The 17197-nt window shown below is 40.6% G+C and overlaps 1 protein-coding gene across 3 annotated transcripts; it reads right to left on the bottom strand.

The window, feature by feature from the left end:
* Nucleotides 1-2764: 2764 nt before the first annotated feature.
* On the bottom strand, nt 2765-14289 carry LOC113024078 (serine hydrolase-like protein). Of its 3 annotated transcripts, none has more exons than XM_026170702.2 (13): nt 14155-14289; nt 13842-13985; nt 12011-12124; nt 11859-11900; nt 10843-10862; nt 10661-10735; nt 10410-10516; nt 9989-10068; nt 9860-9894; nt 9679-9755; nt 9451-9535; nt 4187-6147; nt 2765-3856 (listed from the first exon to the last, which is right to left on the bottom strand). In XM_026170702.2, exons 1-12 carry the CDS (start codon nt 14174-14176, stop codon nt 6028-6030), a joined length of 921 nt encoding a protein of 306 aa, XP_026026487.2. In that variant the 5' UTR covers nt 14177-14289; the 3' UTR covers nt 2765-3856; nt 4187-6027. The 3 variants fall into 3 exon arrangements, with proteins under 3 accessions (XP_026026487.2, XP_080158999.1, XP_080159000.1); XM_080302873.1 differs by having other exon boundaries at nt 14119-14191; XM_080302874.1 differs by lacking the exons at nt 2765-3856; nt 4187-6147 and adding an exon at nt 6987-7916 and having other exon boundaries at nt 14119-14191.
* Between the last annotated feature and the right edge of the window lie 2908 nt (nt 14290-17197).

Below are 17197 nucleotides of genomic sequence, written 5' to 3'. Positions count from 1 at the left end.
CTTGGCTTTGGTTTGACAGTGGGAAGAGTGAGAGAGGAATTTGGCTTAGGAGAAGGAGAAATGGAGGTGCTGGGTTTTGCAGAGAGAGACTGAGAGCTGCATGTTTGAGGTTTGGTCCTTGGGAGGGTTGAAGCTCTTTCTCCATGGTTTCTCTGTGAAAGCTGACATGATTTACTCCTCGAGGGCGGGCTTGGTGTCTTGGATGTCCAAATTGAATCAAATGATCTGGAAAGAAAAAAATGTACCAATAATTACTAGATTATGTAGCACAAAAAATCCAAGACAGAAAAACAAACCTCACATTAATTTACCTGTCCGCCGTGTACAGCTTTGTGTTGTGTTTTTCAAAGATAAGTCCCTTCTCATCAAATGATGGGATGTGAATGGCTTTCTTCTTAATGACGGGAGAAGAAAGAGGCAGAGGAGGTGACAAACACACTTTTGGATGCTCCTTTGTTTGTCTGCTGGAGTCAGGCACTCGTGGGATCAAAGGTGCCAGACGGTTAAAAACACTCATTCTGTTTTAGCAAGACAAAGATGCAAAGAAAGACTAATCACATGATGAGAATGAAGAAACTAAGAAAAAATATAACTTGTTTTATATGAATAGAATAGAATAGAATAGAATTCAACTTTATGCCAAACATCATTTCTATAAACACTGTCCAAATTAATAGAAAATGTGGGAATAACATTCTTAAAAAAATACTCAAATTAACTGAAGTGCAAGTTTCAATTAGATTTTTTCCTATTGAATTTTACTTAACAAGCAGCACTTCACAATATTAGACCATACAGTGTTAGAGGTAGGACCCAAAAATCAGATAATCAATGTAGAGAGAAACATGGCAACAGCGGGGAGGAAGAACTCTCCACTTAAGGAGAAGCGAGGAAAGAGAAACATAGAGAGACTGCAAATGACAAACAGGACAAACTTTTAATAAATATTAAAGGGGTAAGATAAAGAACAGAAATATCTGCAAACTACACTTATATCAAAAGTTTGAAAATCTTACTGTAGTTCCAAAGGAGTGTTAGATTTATTTACTTTAATGGTTTAATGTCATCGATAAGTGCAGGTGAAGCGAATCCAGTGTTAATCTGTTTAAAAATAAAAACACGTCTAGGAAGTCTAAGCCAATACACCACATTTTATCAACTGACTATGTTTTTATATATATATATTGAAATATTGAATAAGCACTTATGTCTGTACAGAAAATATGTAGTAGGGCTTAAGTACCACATAATTGCATAAAATCGTAGCACTCAAGTTATGTAAAAGTGCAGCACTTTTATGAGTGCATTAAATTACTTTTAAACACTGCAGTCTGAGGCAGCATGGCTGGTATGCACCAACACTGAAAATACCAGCACAAAACAGTGTTTACTATGAAAAAAACAACTGTTTTTTGTTCTTTAGTTAGAGCTGCAGAAAAAGACACTGACCTGACGTGTGGCGATGATGCCCCGTGTCTGCTGCTGACAGACTGAGAGAGTAAACAAGGCACAGTGTGTGAGACTTGGAGCAGAGCAGTAGGAAGTAGTGGGCACACAAGTGCCATTCTCTCCATACCTCGACACTGAGGCTTCACTGTTGCACTCCCACACTGGTGTCTCATTTGATTTGGTTCGTGGGACACTGTGAAGCTTGTCTGATTATAGCGCAAAATATGAGTGACAGAAGCACTCAGATCATTAACTTATGTTTGATGCTTTTATAGAGCCTAGTCACAAAAACATTAATGTCACAGGTGAAATGATGCATCGTATACTTCAAACCAGATTAAGCTACTACATCGTCCTCAGCTGCAGAGTCTGGGTAGAATAGTAACAAGGTACTATAGACAAACAACCCCACACCTACAAATGCATTTCATAATAATGTGAATGCTCCTCCTCTGCTGACAACTACACTGTCAGAGTTTGTTTTTTTCTGCATTACAAGAGAAAATATGAATATCTACGCATGATTTCTGTTGCAGAGCTAGTTTTATCCTCGAACTGCCTTGAATGAAAAAGCCTCTTCATTACAGACTCTACGCACTCCATGAGTGAGTGACCTTCAAACTCGAAGCATCTACTCTGAGCAGAGTTTAAAGGGCTTTTCAAAAGTGTAGGTGCAGTATTGTAAGCTTTTTTTTTTTAAAAGCTGAAGGTATATATAAAAAGACTGCACTGTAAATGAAAGTCCTACATTCAAATTTACTTACAAAAATACAGAAAACATGCATTTCAATCTTTGACTGAAGTGCAGATGATATCATAGTTTTAATATTGCTGAATCAAAGCATAAAGAGTATTTTACTGCTCTGGGCTGTCATATTATTTGACTTGAAAGGCTTTCCAAACCAAGGGTTCAACCTACAAAAGAGCCAGGTTGAGATTTCTAAGGAGGGCAGAAAATCCAAAGCCCTTTGCTTTTGTCCATATTTTATCTTGTCAGGGCTTAAAAAGTCAGGTAACTTAAAACAGTTTGAGAAATTTTGATGGAACTGCTGACAGTTTAAAAGGATTTATGTGTATATATATATATATATATATATATATATATATATATATATATATATATATATATATATATACACATAAATCCTTTTAAACTGCTGACAGTTTAAAAGGATTTATGTGTATATATATATATATATATATATATATATACACACACACACACACACACACACACACGAATTATTTAGAAGCACATAAATCTTTAGACTATATATTTAGGGTGGATATTCATGCAACAGCAAATACAAAGAAGTGGGGACTGAGCAGTTTTATTTTTGTATGAACAAAGGAAGCATATGATTCTTAAAAGAGGGTCGTTACACACCCACAGTTTCTCACCATGCTGTCAAGTAAAAACAATGAAAACAAACAAAGCAAAGAAAAAAAAACCCTTTACCAAATACTAGGCTATTTGTCAGTCGTCTTGGTCCATCTATGATAATCTTGGCACCTTAAATGAATCAGTTGCATTTATTGGGTACATAACAGTTTAAAGTAAGTCACGAATAACACACCGTTTTGGCACAGCGGCACTAAACAATCCACATGCGTCTGAGCAGCTGCCACGCCGACTTCAGAGAGAGGATTAAAAACCCTCCCAGCTGGCAGCAAAGTCATTGCACTTATGTCGCTCACTTCAGCTAATTAAATGCACAATGTAAGTAAACTTTATGAGATATGCAAAGTGATTGTCAAAATTACAAAATGCATGTAAAACTTGGCACAAGTATAGGATGGCGTGAAATTTACAAACACATTTCTAAAGGGCAACACTTCCTCCAATCACCTCACGATCTCTTTCTGGATGCAGTCTTCTTCGCATTGTGCATCTGGCTTTTTTATTTTTATTTTTCTTCTTCTTTTTTTATTTTTATTTTTAAGAACGTTAAAAACACCTCTGCTTTACTTTTCTCTCACCTCTACAACGAAAATCAGCAGAGATCAGAGAAAAGTTGGAATGATATAGAACAGGGTTTGCATTATCAGACAACAGATAATGTTCCCCTCCTTTCTCGTCCTTTCTCTCCCATTTTTCTTCCACGGTCGTTTGGGTGTTGGCTCCCATCCCACGGGTGTCCCGGCGGCAGCACCCCTGTCCAGATGGTCAGCCGCCCTCCCGCTTCGCCTCGCCCTCTTGATCATATCAGGGCATTGCTATCGTCATCTCTGCAGTTCACACTGGCCACCAGCGGGTGATGCCGGACTGTTTTGTTGCTCCACTTGTGGGCATCCTGCAACCCGGGCTCTAGGAAGTACAGGCACGCTCCGAAGCCTGCCAGCACCAACACCGACACCAGCAAGTAGAGTGGGACGAACCAGTCCAAGAACAACCACGACATACCGGCTGTCAGGGCAAAAAAGAATGGGAAGGGTGAGGGAGAAGGAGGGTGAGGGTGAGGAGGAGAGGACAGGGAGAGAAGCAAAAGAGACGAGATCGTGGGGAAGGGTGGATGAGCAGAGTTGTTTAAACCTTCCAAATACGCACCGCTAACTGCATCTCCGAGAAAGCTTTCCCGCTCCCTTCTCATGACAGAAAAAAAGACACTACAGCGACTAAACAGGCAGCGGGGCTTTCCATCATTACTCCTCTCAGTTTCACAATCATTAGCTGGCACAGGTGTTTTTTTTTTCTAAAAATAGCGCACGGGAGTAAATAGAGGCACCACGCTTTTACCTGCAGACGCTGCTCGATCGGTGGCGATTTTTTTAAGCGACGAAGAGCAGCCCAGAGTCCGAACCTCTCATTAGATGATCGCCGTCGCTGCAGCAGCTGCTCCTCCTCTGCAAAATAATCACAGGTGCTCTCTGAGAGGCACGAGATGCTGAAGCTGGATGCGGCTTCATCCTCCAGCTCCCGGCTCTGACGTTCAAAAAGGAGGGGTGGGGGTTGCCATGACGACGGCGGGAGTGGGAGGGAAACTTATATAACTATAATCATTTTTGAGGAGGGTGGGTAGGTGTGGGGGTTTTGCTGGTGGAGGGGGACAAGCCCTTCAGATGTCTGTGGATGCTCGCTGCCTTGCTACGCGCTGCGTAAAATCAATTCCACTCCATTTAACACCAAGGCCATCACACAGTTTATGTGACATTGAGAGAGAGGGAGCCATCTCTGTGTGAGGGACTCCTTTCATATCTGCTCTGACTGACAGCAGCTGAAGTGTTTAAGACAGTCAGATTTTATTTTTATTTATTTATTTTTTTAAAGTCAAAAAATCTGAGCAGAGGGTGGCCTACATATCCAGTTGTCAGAGGATGTCATCTTTTTTAATGACTGCCATTTTTAGCATCACTCAGCGCCGCCACCAGATTCATGAAAAGCAGCAGTTAAACAGATCAGCCTCACATAAACAGAAGCGATGAACTGTGACTTCCTCGCTGCATAAGTTACACGCAGAGGATTTTTATTCAGTTCGGGGCTTTTTACGCACATGCGACTGCACTGAAAACTCAAGCAGACTGCCACAAAACCACAATGCATGGCAATATGTTAAAACGTCTAAATGGCTTTTTGTTCCCGGCCCCATGTTTTCACAGTCGGCTGATGCTCATCGAGATGTAGATGGCATTCAGCGCCTGACAGAAGCAATACGACAACAGAACAAACTACTGCCGAAGTATTTACATGAAAAAGAAAATTAAATCAGAAGATGCCTTTATATGACAACAACTAATCACAATCAAAAAAAGGTTGACGTGAGGAGGTGTTAAATGACTTTACAAAGCGTTGGTGTCACCTGGGCTGGCTCATTTTAGGATCCAGTCCAGCCTAGCCACTGCATGGCTTTGCAAAGTGCGACAATCACAGAGGAGGGGGGCATCCTCTTTGGATTTTTTACTGCACCAGGAAGAGTTATGTTGCAGGAATAATGGGTCACATCATGAGAGGGTTAGGTCTGAATCACCATCAGATTTAGAGCCTTCTTGCAGACAATGGCATTAGTCACAGGCTGCAGTACCACTCCAAAGTTAAGGTGGTTAAGCCAAAGAGCCTAGCCGCATCTTTTCTTTGTAATGACACTTTTTAATTTATTTTATTTAACCTTTATTTAACCAGGAATGTCCCGTTGAGATCAAAGACCTCTTTTTCAAGGGAGTCCTGGCCAAGAGGACGGGCTGAATGAGAGAAAACTGATATATTTTGCTGAAATTGCTGTTATTTTCTTGTAAATGGATGGATTAATACATGGAAACATTTCAGGAGTGCTTCTTTTCAGCGACATAAAGAGAAACACTTCTGTCCTGGTCCTTTATATAACTAATGAGCTAGATACACCATTTCTACAAAAACTGCAAAAGATTGAAAAAGTCTAGTTTCATAAATCATGTTTTTTTTTTATTATTCAGTATTATTATTCCAAATGACTCTCCAGTTGGGTTTGTACAGAGCAGAACAAATTACTGGAACAATTTTATGGTAATGTGAGCTCTAAGAGAGACGAAAACAGTGCACTGAGACTTTTGAAGTGTGAAACTTCACATGGAGAATGTGAGTGTGTGATGGTTACATCTTGTCCACTAGGCTTTCACCTGCTGTGAGAGCACTTTGGTCTGCAGGAAGTCACAAATAAATGGAGCGACGACTTCAGGATTATCAAGATGCACATGATGACTGCCAGGTACTCTCACCACAGTGTCCTGAGAGAGACAGACAGACAAACAGGGTAAGAGGATTTAGTAGTAAAAGAGAAGAGTGTTGAACTGTGAAAAAGAAAGTTTTCACCGAACTCTGTGCAGGTCGGTAAAATGCCACACCCTTACAGCTTCCACAGGAATTAAGAGAATACGATGCAGCCAGGTACCAATAATCAAATGCAGTTGATCAACCGGCAAGTTTGATCTCCTCTTTGAAAGCACAGCATTTGGCAGTTTGCTGGTCGGGAACATTGTGTGTTAACACAATCCCACAATCTTCCAAGGAGTGGCTGCCCCAGAAAATTCACTTTCAAAGATCATACCATGCAATTCTCAGAGAAACTGGAAAACCCCAGAGCTACAGGTACAGGGCTCAGTTAGCATGTTACGGTGAACATTCATGACAATACATTTAAAGAAAGACTGAACAAATACGGATTGTTTGGCAACAGAAGTCTCCACCAAAGTGGAGATGTGTGGCCACAATGCAAAGTGTCACATTCAGCACATACAAGCTGTCAAGCACAGTGATGGAGGGCTGATTATTGGGCTTGTTTTGCAGCAACAGCACCTGCCATTGAGTGAGCCTTGAAATCTCGCATGCCAAAGTATTCTAGAGTCAAATGTGAGACCAGTAGCTCGGCTTGGGACAGATTGAATTATGCAATAGGACAATGATCCCGAGCACAGCAGAATGACTAAAAAAAAAAAAAAAAAGTCAAGGTGTAGCAATGCTCCTGTCAAAGTCCAAACCACAAACTTCAGAGAGCTCAGCATAAACAAATGTATGCTGATGAACATTGTGAAGAAGAGCGGACCAAAATAATGATGTGAGATAATAATAAAGTCACATAAAACAGGTTTATTTCTTCAAGCTATTAAAATCTTTCCTTTTTGCTCGACTCCAAGTCCGCAATTACATTTGAAGATGGCTGCTGACCAAGGTTATAATAGTGAACTAAGTGTTGTTTTTTTTTTTATCCAGTTTTAGTTAAGTACAATAAAAAGTGTGCAGATTTTACACGCTGTCATTTGTATTTGTTTAATAGGACCCTTCTGTGTTTTTTATTAGCAGATCTTTATGAATCCTGCACGTTTTATTTTAAAACTATAATATGGATTCAGCCGTGATTGGAGGCATCTGACTGCTGCAGATTCTCTGTTTTGGGATTTCAGGTGTACACTTTTTAATAAAGTTGTAAAACATTTCTAACTAACGCGACTTAATGCATGAATTAATATGCAGGGTGCGTCACGGATCCTGTTAAGAAATAATCAATTGGCTTTATGTGGCTAGTTAACGCCTCATAAATAATCATTTAATGAATATTAATCGGGTTACTTACTATTAGCTGATATGCCATCCAATTAGCTGGATTCCAATTACACAGCGATAGAGCATCTGCTCTTTGAAAGCAGAAAATGATTGTTTCTCATACAGATCAGCCTGCTGTCATTTTTAATCAAACCGTTTGTCTGCAGGACCCAGTGCTTCATATCAGTTACAGTCAGTTTCTTATTTTTTCTAATATAGCAATAAAACCAAGAAAAACATTTGTAAATATGACACAAGGATCATTAGTTGCACCCTGACATTTTGTTGTTTGCATCTGAAATAAATACTGCCTCCATGTTTTTAAGTATTTTGATGTTTCAGGATGTTATTTTATTTTAAGGTCCTTTGCGGTCTTGCTTTGAGCTCGGGCGTCTTGGTCCAGCAGCTCAGAGCCACATGCAGTTCTTCTGCCCGTCCCCGGTGGCTTCCTGTGGCTCTGATAAAAAAAATAAATAAATAAATACTAGATTCATGTGAATAGTGCCCTCTTAATTTTGCTGAATCTCAGTAGTGGTGATTAGTATGGAGGCATAAACATGAATCTCTTATCCTAATAAGAGAAATCAAAGTCACATTTTACAGTGCGTGGGCATATTTGACTGTGTGCGCGTACCTTTTTTTTTTAAACCACTTGTAAAGCCATTAGGCTTATAAATGTTTTATTTATCACCAAACTAGGCTTCTTTTACTTTGATTTATTTGCTCAAACCTAAACAGATTTATTTTATTTTTTTTACTTCCACTTCACAGTTGTTCTTTTTCCTTAGTGAGAAAAATACATAGTTTTCATCTTCTAAGTTCTCTAATTTCACAAATGCAACATAAAAATTGGGTCTTAACCATCCATCCAGTTTCTTCTGCTTTACCAATTGAGGTCGTGGAGGAGCTGGAGTCTATCCCAGCTGCCACAGGGCAAGAGGCATAGTAGATCTTGCACAGATCATCGATCTGCCATAGGTCTAACACACAACCTTTGCACCTATGGGCAATTTAGAATCAACCAGTTAACCTAATCCCACTAACTGCACGTCCTTGGACTGTGGGAGGAAGCTGAAGTAGCTGGACCGAACCCACGGGGACACAAGGAGAAGAGGAAAACTCCACACAGCAACACTGTCTTACTAATGTATACATCAGTACAGATCCTCATGCAAAGGTCTTTTGCAGTTAGCCTCTTCAACAATGTGCCTGAGGAAATCAGGTTGGCATCCATCACTTCCTTTAACTTCCCGAGACCCTGAATCCTCATACAGGGACATTAAAGTTCGGCTTTTCTGCACTTTATGCTTCGTTTTCCTCAGTAAAATAATTTATACTTGATCAAATATGGTGGCTTTAGTTTATTTTACAGCATAACTAAATAATTGCTTCCATATGAGGACAATGAGGATGACTTTTTGTTCAACATGTGCTGCTTTTACACTCATCAGTCTGACTCATGGGAGAAATTAAAAGTGGATGCTCAGCAATAGCTCAGATCTGAGGAGGTTAAAACAAACTTTCATGGGAAAGCCTTTCCTGACTTTTGGTTTTATTTTCTAATTTTACTAAAGTTTACTGGTAATCAGCATTTTTTTTGGCACTATTCACATGAAACACTTCATAAAGTGGATTTCGAAAAAAGTGCTACATAAAAACATTTTAAATATTTGATCTAATTTGGCTCCGGCTAATTAGGCTGCACAGAAAATTCAATAACTGATGATGCATCAGGCAGTAAGTGTGTCCTGTCTCCTCCCCTCACCCACAAACAGTTGCGACAGATGGCCGCCCCTCCCTGAGCCTGTTTCTGGCTGAAGGTTTCTTCCTGTTAAGAGGGAGTTTCTCCTTCCCACTGTTGCTGAGTCTTTGCTCATAGGGACTCACCTGATTGTTGAGGTTTGGTCGTTTCTCTGTGTTATTGTAGGGTTTTTTTTAATCATACAGATGTTAGTAGAGAGTGATTTACTCTTACATAAAATTAAACTCACATTTCTTTCCTGATAGACTTGGAGGAGTTTCGAAGTGAGTTTCTGGCTCGATTCTCTAGATGCTGGACTGAAACCTTTGTCAGCTCTAGAAAAAACACAGATTGGTGTTACATGTTTTTTTTGACATGCTTTATTTTAAAGAGCAGAAATCATTTAAACCGCAAACAGACATGTCCACGCTGTAAAATAAAGTATACTGTAATATCAGATTAGTGGTAAAAATCTTACAGGATAAGTAAAACAGGAGCTTGAATCAGTGACTGCATCTCCAGGCTCTGCTCCAAAGTGATCCGCTCTATGTTTTTCTGCATAAAACACAGCAAATGTATGTGAACTGAATGCCAAACCTCTGTTGGAGGAGACACAAAGTGGGATGTGGTGAAGTTTGGGGAGGTTAAAAGTGACTCACAAAATTAACTCGGAGGTCTCTGGAGAACACAAATCCTGATGAGGAGAAACACATTCAGCTGCCAGCAAATGAGAGAAAGCAAAGTGAGATTATTCCTCGCTGACAGGAGGAGAAGCGATAAAGACATACCTCCTTCAACTCGAGTCAGGCCTCGCTCTAAAAGCGTTTGAATAGACCGTTCAGACAGAGTCGGGTTTGCAGCCAACAGCCTGAAGGAAACAAAAAAATTTAGTCAAAACTGCGACTCAGTTTTACCTTCTTCTGTTTCATCCCTCTCTGCAGTTTATTTTTATTCCACACAGCAAGGACTTCTGCTGTTTGAAATAAAACAAATTGATGTGGCAGAACAAGAGGTGCTCCCCCTTTTTTAAGAAAACAAACTAACAACAAAATGCAGTTCACTCTGTCAAAACCTGATGCCAAAATTACCCACAGTGATTGCCAGCAGTTCAGATGCATGAAGAAAGCAGCAGAGCTTCACTTCACTTCTGCACGAACACATAAACAAAAGGCTTACTCCACTTGAATTGGCTATAAAATAAAGCGATACCTCTCCACTGCCTTCTCGTACGTGTAAACCCTCTTCTTCTCTTCTGCCTTTTTTTCAAACTTGAGCATCTCCTCCATCCCCTGCCTCATGATTCGGGGAATTTCTTTCTGCGATAAAATGAGAGGTGAGAAACACAAACACAGACAGGAGTGGCTCATAAAGATAATTTAATAAAGTAGTTCTGCATCTTTCCAACTATTAGATTGTTGTTGTTTTTTCCCCAGCAGTGACGAGAAGTAGTGCTGAAGTACCGGATCTGTAGGTACAAATCCAAAAACGTCCAGCACTATGATGCCATCCACCATCTCAGGATACAATGCGCTGAACTGTAGGAAACACAGTGAAGTCCCTGCTGTGATCACTTTGAAAACGCAGTTTATGACACATATTTCATAAAAGCAGCGATTAGATGAACGTGATGTGTTTAATTTACCATGACGGTGATGTTGCCACCTGTAAGGGAGTGAGCACATCGTCAAATTAACACGATCATTTTTGTGACACCTTGACTTTAAAACAAACTCTGGCTGAAAACAAGTATTGTTTTCTTTGTTTACTTTCTTTAAAATGACAGAAAAAAAGCAACAGTGATTCATTTCATTAGTATTCCCATTTTTTCTTTCCCCAGGAATTCCAGTAAAAACTTTACAGCATCAATTTTTCTGGATTGCAACCCTCACCAGCCACTTTATTTGGCACCTTTCTAGTACCAGGATGGCTGTGTGGGAAATTGCAAACAGAACAGCAGTTTCTGAAATAGACCAGCCCATTTGGCTTTTAGTATTTACTTAAATCAACTTTCTTATCCATTCTGATGGTCAGCTTGAACTTTAGCAGATTGGCTTGACCATGTCTATGTGCCTAAATGTTCTGAATCGCTGCCATGTGATTGGCTGATTAGATATTTGCAGAAATATGCAAATTGTTCAAATTATTTAATTTCCAAATGTTTTGTTTATTGGAAACAGTATTGATAAAGTAATTTATAAATGCTTAAAGTAACATTTCATTATACTTCTTTCTATTGTTTCAATGTCTATGTGCATGTCTGGGAGATTAGGATATGCAGTGATGGACCGTAGGAAAGGATACACTAGTTTATGTGAGCACTGTCACCATTATGCATAAAAATAACAAAAAATATGCTCGGCATGAACAACTTGTTTAGGTTTACTTTGAAGCACCAACCAGAACACGTTTTACCATTTAGGCAATTGCCAGAAGATTTGGAGTTCTCTGTTCCCTTGATGCGTTGATTAAATCACTAATTGTTGCAGCATCGCTTTGATTGGTGGATCCACACGCAGCACAGCAGCACGTTTAATCAGTTAGACCTTAGTTTAGATAGCCACTGTGTTCCTATAAAAGTTCTTCTTTTAAATTCAGACTTTCCAGAAGATTAAATGCAAAATACACAGCGCAGTGTCAGTGTTCATGCCTGTGACTCACCCATGCTGTGACCCATGATGGAGAACTTTGTCCAGCTGAGACCTGCAGGGGTATGACACAGACAACTCATCTGATCAAATCTAGCTCGGCTGTTGTAACCAAGAGATTGGAAGTGCAGCCCGGCTACTGAGAGACGAACAGGTCCCACTCACTTTCAGCAACTCTGCGTACGTCTACTGCATACGCAGGAAATGAATAGAAGACTCCAGGAGGCCGGTGAGATGACAGACCGTGTCCTGGCATGTCCACTGCCACATATCTGCACTCTAAGCAGGAGCAGAGAGAGAGAGACAGAATGCTTATCCTGGGCTGGATCACGGGGGAAGCAGCCTAAGCAGAGAAGCTCAGACCTCCCAGCTTGTCTGGGGGAAGGCCAAGGTGTTCCCAGGCCGCCTGAGAGATCAACGTGTCCTGGGTCTGCACTGGGCCCTCCTCCCAGTGGGACATGCCCGGAACACCTCAACCAGCAGGGTGCCCAGGAGGCATCCTTGTCATCTGCCCAAACACCTTCAACCGGCTCCTTTTGATGTGGAGGAGCAGCGGCTCTACTCTGAGCCCCTCCTCCTGGATGGCTGAATTGCTTGACCTGTCTCTAAGGGAGAGGCCAGCCACCCTTTGGAGAAAGCTCATTTCTACTGCTTGTATCCGTGATCTCATTCTTTTGGTCACTACCTGCAGCTCGTGACCATAGACGAGAGAGGGGACGTAGATCGACCGGTAAAATGAGAATTTCGCTTTTACACTCAGCTCTCTCTTCACCACAACAGACCAGCAGCATCAATAATATTTAAAATGTTTAAATATTAATAATATTAATTCACCAATTAAATAGTTAATTTAAATAATATTAATATTAATAATTTAAATAAATTAATAAATATTAAGTCAATATTAAAAAATAACAAAATAAAATGAAATAAATGAAATTGAAAATAAAAACATAAAAATATCACAATGAAATTTGTAAATATTTAACAAATGGAAAACATTTTTATAAAATAAAATAACGCATAAATAAAAAGCAATAAAATAAACTTAATCTTAAAAAACATCTGGAGTGGAGACGGTCACAGCCGTGTTCATCTGCCTGTTTGGTTCAGACTAAGGCAGCTCGATAATGGCTATTAACTTCTTAACCCTAAACCTGACAAGCGTTTGGATTGGGTTTTGTTTTAGCTGAATATTAAACATGCCAGTCAAATAAAAAAAGCCATGCAAGTCATGAAATACGAATTAACGCAATTGTAGCTACAGGAGAGTGTTTAGAGTGAGCTACCAGAACATTTTCTGTAATTTCTGTACACATTTTCACACATTACTGCATTTTTTTAATCATATAGAAAAACCGACGTGTATTACTGTAACTGCACTTCTTTTTTCTTATATCTAATGGCATTAAATGTGTAGTTAAACATCTTCACACTGACAAAAAGCGGAGTTTCACTGGTTTGGGACAGTTAGGATAAGGCAAGCTCTATGTAGCTCCTGATGTAAAGTGAGTTTGACGGTCCTTCCTGGCAGTATTTTGACTGATGTTCTGCTTTTGGATTTTCACTTGTGGTTTTAAATAACGTGGCTTAACATCCCCTGACCTTTTCCCGGCATTGTGACCGTTATCATTTAATAATGTTTGTGGTTTATGACCACAAGCCTACAAAACCAAAGTTATTATGATTTAGCAGCAGATATAAACCACTGGTGGATAGTTTAGACCCCCCTCCGCTAGAGGTATTTAATTAATAAACTAATGATTGCCACTTGATTGTTTATATAATGTCCGTGGTCAGGATTACTGTTGTGATGTTACTCTTGAGCTCACACTGGATGGTTGCACTCTAGCCTTGGTGTGCTGGGAGTACAGAGTACGGGGCAATAAGGCACAAAAGATAATGATTCACACAGGCCTGACAGCCACTTACCCACGGCTACAACAGCCCACAGGTGACAGTTTTTCTCACCCTTGTCCTGTCTGTGGTGAATTACCTTTAGGTAAGAAGGGAATGAGCGTGTTGAATGAACCGCAGTTATCTGCCCAGCCATGCAGGCACAGCACCGGGTGGCCGTGTTCAGGACCCCAGGCTTTGCCTCTGATCTCTCCCCATGGGACCGGTATAGAGAGCTCTGAAACTAGAGACAACACAGCACAGATTCAGTCAGTCGGCAGTACAAACACAACAATCTGTCAGACATTTGATGATCAGTCAAAGGATTTCACAACAGCAATGAGGGCTGAAAGTGGTAAAAAAAACCCCAAACAAACCACCATCTGGTCTCGTTTTTTGTGCAGATATACTACCTTCTTGTTTCACTGATGACATTTCAGTGTTCAGTTTTTGTCTCAGGGAAACAAACGTGCAAAGTTCAGTAAAGTAAACAAATCACACAAACTCTTTCAATTTTTTTTTAAAGCAGGAAGTTCCTGACCTTTGGCCAGCGATTTTATTGGATGTTCAGAATGACATGCTGCAGCTATGGCCAATCCTACACCGCAGGGGTGTGTTTCACCTTTACACACACCGGGTAAAAGCATGCTACTTTTGTTCCAGTCAGTAAGGCCTGCCGGAGTGCCGGAGGACAGCGTGACCTATCAGCCCAGAGCACTTTCTGTTTGTTCCACTGTGAGGTCAGATAAGGTGAAGCCATCAGAAGTTTAGGAAGCTAGAAACAATTAAGTCATAAACACAGGAATAAATTTGGCCAGTGGCCTGTTTTGTCTTAAAGTAAACAGCCTGTTTGGTGTCCGGAGCGTCAAGTGAAAGATCACATGTGCATCACGGGCTGCAGGGCCAAAAACTGCAGGTCCTTTAGTGGCTTTAGTGACAGACTCCCATATGTTAAAAATGCTAAATTTTTAACATATAGGAGCATTAAAAAGCATCTTTACCAAACAAAAGAAATAAACAATATATTAGAGGCTACTGAATCCTCCAAAATCAGTACAAAGTCTCTGCCATCATATTGTGGACATGAAAAATTAACTTAACACATCTCTTAACCATTTCCAGCTGTTGTGACACCGCTCCCTATCACCATTTCTCACAGTCTGCTGAGTGTGAAACGTTCAGCAAAAAGGGTGTCTGCTACCTAAAATGGTTTTGTCTCTTAATAGCATCAAATTTAGTGGAGCTGCAGCTGAATTTGCAGAACGAGTGCAATAAAACGACACCGCCGAGTCGTTATTCTGAGCCTCTAAGCGCAAACATATTTTTCTCTATATTTGGTTTTTTTTTAGCTCTCACTTTGGCCTGATGACAAGAGTATAAATTTCATATTCAAGGTTGTTTTGTGTGTTCAGTCACAGTTAATGACTTTGTTTTCTTAGATGAGCATTACTTAAAAAAAGAGAGATTAAATATTTAAACATCAGTGTAGTAACTTTTAAATATTAACAACTGTTTTAAAATGAAGCATACTTATCATAGCAACAAATCATTTACTCAGCATCATTTACTCAAATGAACCATTCGAGCACAATCAGACATGAATACGTCTGGATTTAATGAACCGGCATTACTTTCACTCCATCCCATTTGCAGTCCTTGGAAAATGAAAATACAGCCTCTATGAATTTCAAGTTTTCGTGTATCGTGCGATAATAAAAATAATGTGGTCAATGCTTCTATGGGATTTTAAAGGGGAAGCAGCAGCCAGGCATTAATAATCAAATGTAGCTGATTAACTGATCATCAGCAAGTGCGACCAAGCGAGTGTTTATTAACACAACACCACAATTTTCCTAGGAGTGGATGTCTGAGCAATAGTCAGAGAAACTGTAAAAAATCAAAGAGATCAAAGAAATCACAGAAGTAGTTTCTTGCTTGAGTTTTTGGGTTTTTGTATTTCTGTGTTTCTACAACAAAACTGCCTCTTTTAGGTAATCTCTTGTCTCCAAGTCCTACAGTTGGGTCCTACTCTTACTGCCACACAGCAATCAATCAATCAATCAATCAATCAATCAATCAATCAATCAATCAATCAATCAATCAATCAATCAAGGCTTTATTCGCCACGTGCAGGTTGTCCTGCAGTGAAATAGGACCCCCCCCCGACCTCACACACACAACACAGACATCACATGGGGATACAGGTCGGAGATCGGTAGCGTTACAGAAAAAAAACACTGAAATATACACTACGATGGGAAAGTACAAGAGGAAAAGAAGAGACCTCTACTCATGCTGGGCTCCTGGCAGGACAGCATGAGAACAGGAAACAAAAAAACTCCTCTGCACAAAAAAGCACATAAATGTCCACAGCACAACATAATGGAACACGTGACAAGCCACAGGGTCGGGTGGGGGGTGAGGAGTAATCCGAAGCAAACACAGCAGCCATCCTGCCCAGCGCTACCATTCCAGCGCGGGCTCAGACCCGCCGTGTTCCCCAGTAGGGAACAAGCATCGAAGGCTTTTGGAAAGGGAGGGGGATGAGTGTGTGCATATCAGTGTATATGTATGTGTGTGCGTTTCCAGAGTTCAGCTGAGACAGTGTCCTTCACCCTGCTAAGCTAAGTAAACAGTCTTCCAGCCAACCCAGGTGGCCTTGCATGGAATGGGAAGAAAAAGACTAAACACAGTCGTTATCAGGGTGTTTTTGTTCGGCTCCAGCCTTGAGACCGCAGCTGGCGCCGAGAGGGTATCCGCATGAAGTGATGGTGCTTTTTACTTTAGTGCGAACAGCTCATATGAATTTCAAAGCTGTTTTAACAGTCCAACACTGGTCTCTCAATCTCCCGTTGGAGAGCCATGAGCTTCTCCATGATGTTATCAAACTTGCGCTCTGTGATGTTGTCATTCTTGTGTTCAAAGAGCAGATTCTGAGAACTCACGACCACAGTGAGCCTCCCAAAATGTAATCCAATTTGCGCTCAGAGATGTTATTCCGAGCGAGCCCCTCCAAGGTGTATCCAGTCTGCACTCAGAGATCTTATTCTGAGTATTCACAGCAGCCGTAAGCTTCTCCAAGATCTTATCCGTGCTGCACTCAATGAGCCCATTTTGAGAAACTCACGCCTCTCCCATCGTTTCAATCCCAGCGGGCAGCCTTGTGGGGGTTTGAACAGCCGGTTACGCTTTCTTAATTCTTCGATAAGTCAGGGCCAAGCCAGCTCCGATCAGCCAGAACCCTGTTACTATGGTTCCAAATAGGTAGATATCTTGAGCACTCAGGCTCACCCGAGCCCAAACTTCTCATTGAGAAAGGGGTGTCAATTGCATTTAGGGACCAGTTGATCAAATCCATAATTCCTCTTTTAGGTTTTAGAGAACAGACTGTGAGAGAGTGTTCCAGGGAAAAGTAATACAAAAAACTCGAGACTAGACAAGGACATAAGAGGCTAA

Source organism: Astatotilapia calliptera, chromosome 6 (genome assembly GCF_964374335.1).
Source record: "Astatotilapia calliptera chromosome 6, fAstCal68.1, whole genome shotgun sequence".
Taxonomy (NCBI): domain Eukaryota; kingdom Metazoa; phylum Chordata; class Actinopteri; order Cichliformes; family Cichlidae; genus Astatotilapia; species Astatotilapia calliptera.
The sequence above is the reverse complement of the archived record's forward strand: the minus strand, read 5'-3'. Positions and strand labels throughout refer to the sequence as shown.